Consider the following 14,670-nt stretch of genomic DNA (forward strand, 5'->3'; position numbering starts at 1 on the left):
CTTTAATTCATATATATATTTTTTGCTTTTAATTCAATCCAGAGTTACTGTTCTCTTTTGTAGGTCTCCAACCATGGCAGGAGGATTGTTTTCTGTCAGCAAGAAGTATTTTGATTATCTTGGTTCATACGACACAGGAATGGAAGTCTGGGGAGGAGAAAACCTTGAGTTCTCATTTAGGGTAGGTGGTTCAATTGAATGTTGTGTTTTTCATAAGCATAAAAATGTTTCTTACTTGTTTCTTCACATCCTTTTACTCAAAGAGATGTTCTGAATGTCAGCATAAAATATAAGCAGCTGTATGGTATTAGAATATGAAGTTTATATTCTGTGGCTTGAAGCAGATAGTTGGAAAGACACGTTTGTAATTGACTCTGGAGTGCTCTGTTGATAGAGAGAACAGACAGCAGCTGATGGATGTTATCAGCAGGACAGGATGAGCTAGCCTGTGTTTCTTAAAGGGTTTATTCTGTTTCATGTCAGGAAAAGTTTATGTAAAGGTTACAAAAGGCAAGGGGAAAATCTCCAGGAACTGTAGGGAGGTGCCCCATCAGAGGGTGGACCTGGGCTCAGTCAGGAAGCAGACAGATAGCTGTGCTGGAATGGAAAGGACTTAAGGGCAGAGGAAGAGAGAGATCTGAGCCAGGCCAGGCTGGAGGAGTAAAGGAGTCATGTCCTCCTCAGCTTTGCTGTTATGTGTTACTGCTGCTGATTCCCACTGCCTGTTCCTGGTTTGTCCCACGTCACTCTTAGTTTGTGGAAGTAATACAGTGGTGCTTTAAAACGTTCCCCACGGTTTTATTTTTGACTTGCAGGGAGTTCACAATTTGCCATCCACACCTTCCCTTTTTGTTTTTTTCTGTTCCTCATTAGATATATTTCATGGTCATATTTGCATTTTGGGTCTGTCGCTGGATTGCAGGGGGTGGGGATTGGTGGTTTGGTTTTGTTTTTACTAGGCGAGAGCAGCTTTCAGGGATAAGTAGTATTTTTATGGTATAAAGCACTCTCACGAGGAAGGAAGCATCAGCAGAATACCTTGCTTTAGATGTCTGGCTGTTAATGGAAGAAGCGTGCAGTCTTTGTGGCTGCTGTGACTGTCTCCTGTACTGCAGAAATCCGAGCAAAGAGGACACAAAAATTAGGGAAGAAGAGGGCTAAGGAGGACAATAAGCACTGACCCAGAAATGACATGATTTCTTTCTGCAGGAGGAATTCTCAGTTGGGATCACTGTTTGATCTGAAGTCCTGACTGCCTCCTATTTCACATAAAGATAAGTTTCTCCAGCACTGAAGTCCAACATCACAGCTCACTCATCTCAGCAAATTCAGGGGCCTCAGCCTGAGGCTCAGAGCAGCTTACCCACCTTTGTGAGGTCTGGGAGCTTCTGAAGCAGGCATCTCCCAGCTGGCTCCAGTTCTCATGCAACCTGTATTGATGTGTGCATTACAGTAGTCTTTTCTTTCCACAGGAAGGCACTTCTCTTTGGGATAATCACTCGGTCACGGGGTCAGAAGCTACAAAATAGCTCTTGATGAAATGGTTTTTGTGCCTCCTTTTGCAAGGCTTCTCAGGCAGCTGCAAGCAGCAATGGGTTGAGTTCATACTTGCGGCCCCAAAGAATCGATGGTGCTTGTCACTGTGAAGAAGCAGTCTTAGGATAAGACACTTCATGTGGTGTAGGAGGGGGCTCCATCACTCACAATCCAAGGCAGGTTAAGCTGGAAAGCAGCCTGCTTGTGGGTGCCAACCCCAGCTCTCTTTGAGTGAAAATTGTTTTTCTTGCTTAGAAGGGATGAGGAAGGGGTGATGGCGATGAGGTAGTCATGCATTTCTGGGGAGAGATGCTTGCTCTCGTAGGGTAATGTACACACCTGGTGGTGCATCTCTTCCTTGCTTAGCTATCACAGCGTTGTAGTAGACAACTAAGGAGAGACTGGAGACTGTCAGCAGCCAGCTGCTTCGGAGAGAAAGACACTGTCTTCTGCAAACATGTAGCATCACAGTAGCAATCACATGAGGTGTGCGCATCTCTTGAGCAAGACCGGCTCTTGCAGGCACTTGTTTGTGTCTGCTAATGCATGCACAACCAGACCAAGCACCAGTGAGGAGGAGAGGATGCTGGTGTTGAAAACAGTACGGTATATACTGCCTCTCAGCAGGAAGTTGCACCTCTCCCAAAGCAGTGAGCTTGGAAGCAACAACCACAGTTGGCAGAACTGGGCGTTACAGGATCTGCTTCACGGTGCTGAAATGTCTGCTGGGATCCTGACTGTCACAGATTTGGTGACCCCAAAATGGTTTTTGTCTGACCAGTAGGAATCAGGGGTAGCACTGCCCCAGATGACAGTGCTTTTCTTCTCTGAGGTGGATTGTGGGGCTATGGGGCTTGCAGCCCAACACCAGCTCCTTGCAGAAAGCCTGGAAGATGGCCTTGTGCATGCAGTTCTTCACTCTCTGCTCTTCACACCTCACTTTTTAGGAAACTGAGGCTTGCAGACAGGACAAGGACAGGCCCAGCCCCTACCCTATATTAAAGGGAGTGCCCCTGGTCTGTCTGCTGCCTTCAGTCCAAGCTATTGCCATTGATCTATGCTGGGCTCTTGCAGACGTCTCTTTTTATGTTGCTACTTTCCTTAAACATGGGTTTGACCCCATGTGATGCAAAAGTGTGACTGAGCAATGGCTTTGCCTCATTGACCCATGGAAAGGTTTTCTTCTCAGTGACTGGTCCAACTCCCTGCAGGCTGCAGATGGACTGAGCGGCTGTCAAACTGGGGACAGACAGTTTGGCAGGGTGGACCGTGCCATGGCAGCTGCTCCAAGGGCCAGCTAATACGCCTGGGCACATTGATTACACCTGTGCAGATTGCCAGCAAGACCTAGGCATTTGGAGCCAAACCGCAGGCGACATGTTTCCTCTGTTTGATTTCAAGCCCCCCTGTGCATGCCTCCTGCAGTGAGGCTTTTTGTGGAAGGGAGCAGAGCACTAAGAAAATGTTCTTTGTGTGCTCTTCTTGCTGCTCACAGTGCTGAAGAAGGTCAAGAGGGATAAAGCAGTGCAGTGCTAATCCTCATCTGTGTGGTTTCGGGACCTAACAGACCTGAAAATGAGGAACAGGGATACTGAAACTCACTGTAAACTAATTCATTCTTCTTCTCATCTCTGAAGACACTACCCCCTTCCTAGGCACAAGAAGCAACTTGTTCTCAAGCCTCCTCTTTCTCTCACTTCGTTTATTCTAAGCTGAAGAAGTTGTCTGTGGTTTTGAGAGGTGCAATAAGGACAAAGCTTTGCCTGAAAGCTTCTGACTAAGGGAGACTGAGGCTGTGTGCTGAATGCAGAATCGAGTCAATGTGCCTTGATTTGGGGTAGCATTAAGCTATTTGGCTAGATAAAACTTCACTTCATGGGCATAATGGGCACTGAAGCTCCTCTTCCGAAGGGATGCAAAGCAATGCCCTCTCATCTCCTTTGCCAATTGAGCTGGTTGCAGATTTTTTATTTATTTATTTATTTTCTACACTGCAGTGCCACTAGCAGGGAAGTTTTCTTCTGGGGAAGGCTGGTATGTCTGTGATCTGTCCTTTCACCCACTGTCACAGCACAAAGGAAAAATGCATGTATTCAAAAAGGCAAAATTACTTACTGCTAAATCATTTTTTTATATATATATAATTTCCTTGTCTGTTGGTCCTGCTGCAACTCCAATTGAATGGTCTCTTCTCTAATCTTTTTGTATTGTTTCACAGTGTGGAAATTTCTTCTGCAATAGCAGTAGCTTGCATGGGCTAGGGGACAGGCTGCATCCCCCTGTCTTTGTTCAGGATGTACCATCTTTTTCTTTTTTTTTTTTTTCTCTTTCTTTCTTTCTGGAGAGTCCTAAAATGCTACCATGGAGAATGTAGCTCATAGGGCAAACTACTTTCTTGACACCAATTTGGTTTTCTTATTTAGCATTTGTTGACCCAGCAATTGGGTCACTTCTCCAAAGAGCTTGGCAGGGACAGGGCTCCCAAGGTGAGAGCTGTACTGTTATTGTTATTCTTTCCTGATGCAAGCATTCATCCCTGTAAAGAAAAGAAAAGATGTTTATAGCCTGTGTACATCAAGATGAAAGTGAAAGTAAAACCAATGTCACCTTGTTTTCTTCTTGTGGTGGGGAAAAAAAAGGTATGCTTTTATAATCAGACCTGCTAGTTAGACAGACCTAGCAGAGAAACATATTTGCATGCACATGAGCAGGCAAAGTATAAATGAAATCTAATGTGCCTCTCTATATTACAGGATGTGGAAATAGTTTCAGGGGAGAAGCTTCCACAGAGTCACTTATTTAGCTCTTAGTGATCAAATTTGGTGTCTCTGTTGAATTCCTTGATTTACTTTCAGCTCTCCATTTGTACCTGATTCTAGATAGAAGTCAAAATGTGCTTTCTTTTAAAATAAATAAATATTTTGAAGAATCAGCTGAAATATATCTCATTTTTATTTTGTAATAGTAAGACAGGAACTTTTAAACCTTTTTAATGAAGGAAGAAGAATTTAATGAGCACCGCTTAGCAACCTACAGTTATTTTCTGAGGGAAATCCAGAATTTTAATTACTTAAAATTCAGATGTGGAATTCTCACTTTAGCAGCAATTTAATAAATAGTTGGGCTGCTTTACTCCATTTAAATCAGACTTTATTATGGAAGAGTAGAAGAAAATGTATTTTTTGTTTTTAAAACTCCACACTTTTGCTTCAGTAGGCTTTCTGGTCCATTGCTCACATGTTCTTGTTGAAAACAGACTGATCAAAACACAAATCATCAATGAAAAACGCTTATATGGAAATTGATAGACTTTAATAAATTTAATGGACCTTAATATTTGCTGACAAAATTTTCGTCTGATAAATTTCAGTTTTAAAAACTATAATCTTAGATATAAAAATTATAATGTAAAATAGCTATGGTTTTGAAACAAAATCTCAATAAGGGAGGTCCTAAAGTGAAAGTGGTTGACTAATTTTCTAGTGGCTTTTGAAACAGCAGTAACTTTTATTTGAAAAAATGCAAGTTGTTTAAGAGATCAGTATGGAACCATGGGTTTGCTGTGTAACTCCTTTAATCATTTTTCTGTTCAAAAGAAAACCACACTGGTTTCCCATATGAGAAAAAGACCAGAGAAACCTCCTATGAAAGCCAAGAAATCAGTTTAAATCCAGGCAGTGAAGATTGCACAGTGCTCTGCACGGTTGTGCAATGAATTACCTATACTTTTAGGAAAACCTTTAAGTTGTTTTAAAAGTAAACATATGTATTAGAGGGCTTAAATTTTGTCAGTAAGCACAGTGTTGTGCCATGCATAGAAGTGTTTGTCAGTCTAACATCATTATCCAAAACCAAACCAGCGGAACTGAGACAACTGTCATTGATCTCTAAATTATGATATTTGAGAGAAATCACAAGTAACTTACAAAAATAAATTAGCCTTCTGAAGGCAACATCCATCTTGAGTGTGCTGGAGGCCTTCATCTGTAGTGACTTCTGGCTCCCTAAAAATTCTGGGAGAGCTGGGGGAAGGCCTACTACCGATCTGTTGTCATTGTTAAGAACAAAGGTTTCATTTTCTGCCTCATAGTTTTCCCACCTGCTGCATTTATTTCCATAACAGGTAATTAAATATGTATGCATCATACAAAAGGGTTGTCAGGCAGCAAACCTCTGTACCCCTTAAGCAACTCGTAGCCTAATTTCCTTCTCCTCCATTTACTTGGGAAACACGAGTTGCCACCTACACGTGGTTGAATAAGTGAGGAGAATTAGCTCACTGGAGTGCTGGCTTGCAAAAAACTTCTAAAGAAAGTCTGTGGGAGACATTGGTGATAGCCTCAAGGTTGTCCAAGTGCAGCAACGTGTCTTCCCTTTCCTCCCACCTGACTAAATCTCAAGAACCATGTATCAGGCACCCTTTAGAAACTAGGAGCTTGCCACGTTGTGCTGATGTGCAGCGTTACGTGGCAGGCACCTGGCTGTGCTTTCCTTTCATTAGCTCAAGCTGGAGATCCAAAATGATGGTAGGGATGTGGCCATGGGGTTGGACTGCAAAAGGTCTGTTAGAAACATTGGCCTCAGTTTTCAAGGGCAAGGAGTATAATTAGGGAAATTTGTACAGAGTGCTGTGACTAGTGTCCCTGCTTGGCTTCTACCTGCTCTGGTGTACATCTCCTGGCCTGGTGAGCCAGAGCCCTGAGTTCTGCCAGTTCCCCATTAAGCCTCATGTACTTTCCTCAACCACAAGTAGAAATACTCATTTACTTAGACAGGGATGGGCTTATTTCCTCAGATACTGTTTGGCCTACCATGGGTCAGTTACAGGATTTGTTTGACGTGTGTGTTGGGTCTTGGGTTCCTGTTCCAGTTGTCTTACTAAAAAGGTTAGTCACATTTTATGACTAGGCACCCACACCTCTATTCTGATATGGCGAATATACAAATGGGAGCACAAGTAATTGTATTCCACCATGACAAGCTTACAAGTTTTGACAAGTCAGCTTGCCAGTAGAATACAGGCAAAGAAAGGTTAAGTTTCTGATAGCTATCATCAGTTTCTTTCTGAGGAGGCTGTTTGTCTGATTAATTTGGACTAGAAATATGGCACTTTTGTTAATAATGCCTGCATAACTTGAATAGTAGACTGCATTTAGGTCTGTAGAAATATTGCAGACCCTTTCCTACTTTGCCTTTAGAGAAAATAAAACTAAGAAAAGGATAAAACCAGCAGTGTTACTCCCAGTGATCTGCTCTGAGTTCATGAGCAAGCAATTTAATCCACATTATTCACTAGATGAGACACAAAATTATTGCATATGTTGCTTATAATACTCTGTGATGTTCTTGAGGAAAGTATTGTCCTTGCAAAGGTGTGTTGTCCCTCTATCCTTGTGCTTATGAAGACTGAAATTAATGGTGCACAATGTATCTTCTTTGTTCAGATATGGCAGTGTGGAGGAAGTCTTGAGATCCACCCATGCTCACACGTAGGCCACGTTTTCCCCAAACAAGCTCCCTACTCACGGTCTAAGGCTTTGGCAAACAGCGTACGTGCAGCTGAAGTGTGGATGGATGAATATAAAGAGCTTTATTACCATCGAAACCCACACGCTCGCCTGGTGAGTTAAAGTCCATTGTTCTTGGAATTGGAGTTGAATTTCTTTTCAATGAAATAACTGATAATTTAACTAATGTTTAATGTGAAGGGCTTTTTAATATTTATTATTCTGAAACATTTTCCCAAACAGTGAATAAATGTATATACAGTAATTCTTTAATTTCTTAGGAAAATTAGAAATTCAGTAAGTTGGGAAGGTGGCTAAACTTGTGGCAATAATGGATGAATGAATAAATAAACAAAAGAATAAAGTTAAGCAATTGACCCAAGAAAGGAGGAACTGTTTATCTTGAAATGTATGCTTCTGTGAAACAGGTGATCTGGTGATCCAAGATTCTATTGATTTAAAAAAAATATATATATATATATATATATATATATATATATATAAATAAAATTGCAGAACAGAAACACAATGCAAGTTAACACAGTTCAATAGGCAGTAGATCTTTAAGAGAACAGCTTGGTAATAATATTTAGTAAGATCACCAGTCTTGCGTTAATGGTGAAACTTTGTGTTGATGTAAAACAAAATGGATTTTCCCAAGTTTAATTTACCGTTGCACAACGTTCAATTTAAATAAACAAACAAACAAAAATAAAATAAAATCAATGTTGAAAACATTAAGTTGATGAAAATCAATTCTGGAAACTCTGATGAAAATAATTTTATTGGAATGTTTGCAGTGTCTGCTCTGTTAGGTTTTTTGTTTTGTTTATTTTTTTTTTTTAAGTTAATATTTTTATTTTCAGTGAAGAAGAAAATATGTTAATTGGTTAGCAAGATATTTCAGTAGATGAATAGTGTAAAATTCGAGTAGGTCAGAACAGTAAAGGAGTGTGCAAATTGGTAGCTCACTTATAAGAAGGGGCCTGTAGGCTGGAAGGCAGAAACAAGCTGTGCAGCACATGCTGCTGACACCCACCTCTGACTACACCTGACCAGAACTGAGAGACGGGACAGCGGGTTTCTGATATGTGAGTGTCCCATATCCCAGCAGAAATGCCTGTGACAAGAATATTCTTTTAAAAACATGGTGATTTGAAGAAGTGCTGGAGTAGGCTGGGGGAGACTTTCTTTAGCTTCCACCTCATGTTCCTTCAGATTAAACTGGGCAATTAGGTTATTATAGTTTATGTATTAATAATAATTGTTTTAACTTAACATCATAAACTGCATTTACGTTTTATCCTTGGAGTCTGATGTTGAGAGAAGTATGTTTTTTGTGTATCCAAAGACTTTGGAAGTTCACAGGCAACACTAGCCTGATTCTGCGTGTCATATGCAAAGAGGAAACAGCAATACATACTGGCAGTTTTTCTTGTTAAGTTCTGGGTGGCTGATGCCTGTCGTGACAGAACTTTAAAGGTTATTTGCGTGCTAGTAACATAAGTTTCGCATATTGGCTTGCTTGTAACATGGTGGCTGTAAGCTGAGACTCTTGCATTTATTTTTTTCATGTATCAAAGCTGCCACCAATGCGTTGTGGTTTCCATAATATTCTGTGCACCATAGGCTTCAACAGCTGAATTCAGAACCTTTTACTTCATCTAGCCCAAGCATGCAGTTCCACAGTATAATGGAAAAAATGATTGATGCTAAGGCCGTGGAATCTGGTTCTGTAAAGTTTTGCTTTAAGATTAATGTTCAGACCTTGGAACTAATATGTCATGCTGTTTGTTTATTCAAGCAGGCATCCCTGCCTCTGTTTTACATCTGCTTTGTGTTTTCAGTGATATTTCCACAGTTTTGAGAAAAGCAAATATATTTTTGGTGTGATAAAAGAGTGTGTCAAGTGACCTGCAAGAGTCTGGAGACTGCAAACACTAAATTATGCCTGAGTGTCTGAAGTCCCTAGTCAATATAAAGATAGATTTGGAAGATAGGCTTGAAAAGATGTGAACTGTGCTCCCATCTGTAGACAGGAGAAAGTCTACATTGAAGGTCTTTCTCTGAAGATTTAAGATTTCACACGCCCCCACCCAAAAAATACCCACGTGAATTTTGAAGGAATCCCTGGCAGATTTTACAAATCTCATCAGTTAAGTGGAAAAATGTTTTTATAGGTAATTTACAAATGGGTGATGGAATAATTTAAAATTCTCAAGATTCATTCACTGCTTTTGAGATTTTCAATTATCCAGCTAAAAGAAGTGTATTTTTCACTACACTTTCTCAGTTTCAGCAATCTGTATTCAGGGACTTCCTCACTTGCAGATATTCTGGAGTTTTCTCAGACTGACTGTCTTCTAGAACGTTTTAAAATTCTGTGTGCACCATTCCAGTTCCGTTTTTGTCAACATTTTACAAATGGAAGGATAATGAAATCAAGTGCAGCACCCAAACATGGGGATTTTTCCTGGTTAAAAGTCCTACTTATCACTTTAGCATACGGTTCCTAATAATGTATACAGATAATTTAAAAGGGAGCATCTGTTCTGGTTTTTTAATTATTATTTTTTTCTTTCAGGAACCATATGGAGACGTGACAGAGAGGAGACTCCTCCGAGAGAAGCTGAAATGTAAGGACTTCAAATGGTTCTTGGAGAACGTGTACCCAGAGCTTCACGTACCTGAGGACAGACCAGGCTTCTTCGGCATGGTATGTGGTGGCTGGGAACGGGCTTCCTCGCAATTCCCTGAGCTCTCCTGCTAACTCACTATGAAGGTATTTTTATGCCAAAAACAGTTCAGAAATTTGATAGAGTTTAGTTAGAATTGGTAGGCTTCAAAATGTGGTTTCTATCAGAATCTTTACATGAGGGGATACTATTTATAAAGGAGTTCTGTGAGAGAGTGGGAGAACTGGTAACATTGCCATGAACTACACCTTCAAAATGACATCTTGAGAGTGTTAAAGCAAGCAAAGGATGACGTTTTAATTTCTTGAAATGTTGCATAACACACACACACACAAAAAAAAAAAAGTACTGAAGTATTTTGTTCAAGTTTTCAATTTGAAAGTAGACAGTGTGCCTTGACACATGTATTTGTATGTTTTATCTGATTAAAATTGATGATCGATCATACAGAACTCGCTATATCAATACCAATGTGTTAATTTTTAATCTGGAGGTCACTTTTGACCAGCATTGGTTCGTAAGCAATTTTCGTTGGCTCAATATGAGAATTCTCTTATTTTTGAAGAGACAACAACTTTCTATGCTATTTGCAACTTAGAAATAAATAAAAATTATAGCATCACGTATATTATGTTACTGTAATCTCATTTGGAAGGGATAAAGACAGATAATGAAGCAAATACTGTTTCCTCTGAAAAATCAACATATACCTGCTACATGTCATATCAGGAAGATGAGGCTTCACCTTTCTGCCTGGCAAAGATGTATAACATACCTCCCTGATTACACATGCCACATTGACTTTTAGGTACTTTTGTTGTATCTCAGTCACTCTGCAAATTTAGCTAAGCTGCATTCCAACACTGCTTCATCACATGCAGACAGTATCACAGCAGCCCTGGCTTGCTGTTGTCTGCACTCCAGTTACTCAGTTTCTGCTGGGTTGTCTTTGGAGGAGGGAAAGAGACTGATCACTGTGTGCATACAAAACAGATAGGAACCACATCTCCCTGCAGTCTTCTTTAATAGCTTTGTTACCTGTTGAATGAAAAAGATTCAAATAGGGAAACAGCACAGTTTCCCCCAGGGAGCTACATTTCCCTCTGGGTGAGCATCAGTCAGCAGCAATGTAGCAAAATCCACGAGGAGCCTCTAAAAGTGAAGCCACCCTGTTCCACTTGTCTTTGAGCTTGCACTAGAATTGGAAAAACTATGTGATCACTTACCAGTGAAGGTAGTATCCACTTACCAGAGGGGTAGTATCCACTATTATCTAACACCTCCCCTCTGCCTCCATCCTTCACCTGCCAAAAGAAAGCCTAGACTCATGGTGGTGATAGCGTTTCTCCCTTCTTGGGAAGGGAAGAGATTTGTGCAGTTCTTTCCATGATTAACTGTGTGTGTCATCCTCAAGAAAGGTGTCTAGGACAATACCTCGAAAAAATAATTCTTGTTCAGAGCTCCTGAAGGTATCAACAGGGTAATTTAGGTGTGCTCTATATATTTCTCTAAAAACAATTCGTAAATGCTGTCATCTAGTTGTGAGCATAATGAGAATACACCGTTTTCTGGCAGGAAGAGTTTAAAATGTGATTAAAGTACAGTTATACTCTAAAAAAGTGACAGTACAAAAATGACACCTACTGATTCAACTGATTTGTGGATACTGAGTCCCATCTGCTAACTTCAATGAATCATTGATCGTGTTCTTTACTCCTGTGTTAGCTGTGTAGTGTTTTTTTTTGGTTCACAAAATACGGTGTTTAAAAGTTTTGGCTTTGTTAACATCTCTGCTTAGCGTGAGGTTATTTAATTGTTCAAAGAAATTGCCAAGGGAAATGGGGATTTCTCTCTTCCTTGAAAATCTTTATACTGAAATTGAAAATCTTTCTAAGATTACCCATAGGTCAGCCACAAAATAATGAAAGAAATGCAGGAATTGTTGAGTGGAACTCGGTGTCCTGCACTGGCAGCTAGACACTTGTGCTAGCGTTTTTCTCTTGATACCTCGATAAATTTTTAAATTCTCTACACAATTGGTTGTCTGAAAATGTCTGCTGCCTACAACTTTATTCAAACATACAGATTTTTTTGAATATTTTTGCTTGAGTCATGATTACCTTCTTACAAACTACCTGAGGCATAGAAATAGGGAAGGGTATCTCACTAATAAAATTCCTATGCTTCATACCAAAACCATTTAGCAACAGTAAATCTGGAATGTCACAATGCTGCTTTCACTAGGTACTCTGAACAGAATCATACTTTGAGAAGGGGTACTATGAATATTACTCGTGTTCTTGTTTGTGATTTTTTTTTTTTTTTAATTTAAGTCAGATTTTTCTTTAAAGTTCCAGTGCTGGAACAGTGAAGTTCAAGACTTAAATTTTCCCCTTTTATATTATCTCAAACATTTGTAAAAAGTTTAAATTGCTGTATGAGATACCAACATTAGATAGAAAATACCATAAGGACAAATTCCATAAAAATATCTTAACAAAACTCCATTTGATCAAAACCCTTTCTCACATAGCATCTGTGCAGGAGCACCTTGTAAGTTCCTATTCACTATTTTCACTGAAGAGTAAGGAAAATTTGGAGAAGTCAATCTGGCTTCCCATCTGAACTCCCAGCACTGTTTAGCACAGTGGCATGGTGAAACAAAGCACGCTAGAAACTTTGAGAGCTCTTGCTGAGAGTGCAGGGAGTTTCTTCCTGGGACACCTCAGCTGCCAGGTTATGGCCATAGTCATGGTCCATCTCCTTCCTTGGCTCAAGCCACCTGCCTTTTTAAAATAATTTTTAAGCCTTGGATAGATATACACGTCCTTGGGCTCTGGAGTGCATGTGCAGCTCTGGAGCTCTGCGTGGGCCAGAAATTAAACCTTTTGACTTTGATTCTGTTGGTGGTGGTTTGTTTTTGCAGGAGTGAAGTTGGTAGGCACCTAATGGGCTGAAATACCAAGACGTCAGTGTTTCTGGAAAGGCTCTCCTGTTTCTCTCGTTCTTTAGATTAGTTTGGCCATCCTTGAGTACGCAGCCATCAGCAAAGTCTGTGCTGTGCTGGTGCTTCAGTTGGTGTGGAGTCTTTAAAAGACCTGAACCCCACCTGTGCTCTGTGCCGATTGTCCATCTAGGTAGCCCAGGCTAGGTCTGTTCACAAACACTAGCTTGCAGTGGCTGGTGTGGGCACCTCTAGGAAGGGCTCTGAGCCACCCTGGGTTTAATATCAGCACTCTGACACTGCTGCACAGTGCAGTTATGTGAAAATAGGGGGACTGGGCAGTGCTGTGACCTTTTGCTGTTAGTGGTAAGTGGAAGTGCACAGCTACAAAGCAAGGGAATATTCAGGCTGACTGTGAAGCAACGAAGCTGATAGATATCTATTACAACTATCTAGTCCATGACTCTTCACCACCTATCCTTAAAGACATCTGTGACCAACTGAGTCAACCGAGAGATCAAAAACTTTTTGATTTGTAGAATTTGTCACTTGAGATTGAATTGGTACCTAAGATATTACCACTGACTAGATCTTGAGATTCGATACCCATCATAGGCAAGTATGCAGGATTTTGCATGGTCCAGGGGCTTTTCCACCACTTTGTTGGCTGTGCAGTCTCTTAAAGCTTGAGACAGACTTTTTTAAGGAAGCGGGAGAAATTCAAGTGTTTGATACTAATCTCAAGTGAACACAATACAGCTTGAGATGTGCTTGTATATTCTTGAGCTTCCTAGAGAGATCTCCACTTGCTGAGGTGAGCAGCTGAATTGCAACAACAGTGTCATATCATCAATTCATTCAGACAATCTTAGTCATCGATGTCGTACACGCAGTTCAGGAGTTAACAGAAATCTGAGGATATTACACTTTTTTTTTTTTCTTCCAAAAAGGTGATATGAAAATAGCATGCACTCAATAAAATCGTTCCCTGTGACTGCTGGAATTACCTTAGACGTAAAAGTTTACGCTTGGTCAGTACCATGAAGTTGTTGGCTTGCTACAATTTCACGTCGTATTGTGTCACGGGATATTATCTGCCCATGCCAATAATGCATCAATACCAGTGCCACGGCGGAGGAATAAAGAGGATTCTCTTCTATTCTGTGGATGAAAAGGAAGGTTGTCTGTGCTCCACTGTCTGCGTTTATCAAATAGCATCCTGAAGTTTTAATGTAAAAAATCTGTTGTTGATTCAGTGCTTACAATCATATGAAATTGATTTTATCTTTTAAAATAATAATAAAAAAAAAGGCAAAGAATTATTTACAGATATTGCTATAGCTACATGCAAGTGTTCAGAAATTAGGAAAAAACAGACTAACTACATTTCTACAAGTAGTGAAAGGTAAAAGTCTGAGCTGATTATGTCAGTAGTTGCTGTTTATTATCTGTCCCAGCCTCCAAACAGAACAGTAGCTAATTGGCATTGTAAAGTAGACATGCAGTGTTTCACCACTAGACAAAGGTGGAGAAAAGGCACAGCCAGTAATACAGCACGGGCAGAACTTTTTAAAACTGAACTCTGTGTTTTAATGGCAAGGTGATCAACATTTTTCTTGCTTCTGTTTCTCTAATGCAGCATTCAGCAAAAAAGAATTGAGGTAAGTCATGGAGAAAATTTTGTTCTTATTGCATGACTTGTTTACAGTGGATATTGAAACAAAGATAGCTTCAGCAATGAATGGATGATTACTATTTTGATAGAACTACTGTATGTAAAAAGAACTTAAACTGTCTATTCTCATTTAACAAGAGAAACACTGTTTTAACAAATTCTCCTAGACTTTTTTCAGCCTAGGAACAGACCGCTAATTTTTCAGCGGAAACGATGTTGAGATCAGATTTTCAAATCTGATTACTTTCAAATCGTTGTCATCTCAGATCAGGTCATTTATCTATTTATCAGGTCATCTGCTGTCCTCACACG

At 40.0% G+C, this 14,670-nt stretch overlaps 1 protein-coding gene across 1 annotated transcript in view; it reads left to right on the forward strand.

The window, feature by feature from the left end:
* The window catches only part of GALNT12 (polypeptide N-acetylgalactosaminyltransferase 12), a 47,039-nt gene that overhangs the window by 18,783 nt on the left and 13,586 nt on the right, over positions 1 to 14,670 (forward strand). The window contains exons 5-7 of the mRNA XM_082755111.1: positions 64 to 181; positions 6,981 to 7,157; positions 9,628 to 9,759. Of these exons, the coding sequence (XP_082611237.1) occupies positions 64 to 181; positions 6,981 to 7,157; positions 9,628 to 9,759 (427 nt within the window). The remainder of the gene's footprint in view (positions 1 to 63; positions 182 to 6,980; positions 7,158 to 9,627; positions 9,760 to 14,670) is intronic.

The sequence above is a fragment of the Aythya marila genome, assembly GCF_965140915.1.
Source record: "Aythya marila genome assembly, chromosome: 2".
In the NCBI taxonomy this organism is placed as follows: Eukaryota; Metazoa; Chordata; class Aves; order Anseriformes; family Anatidae; genus Aythya; species Aythya marila.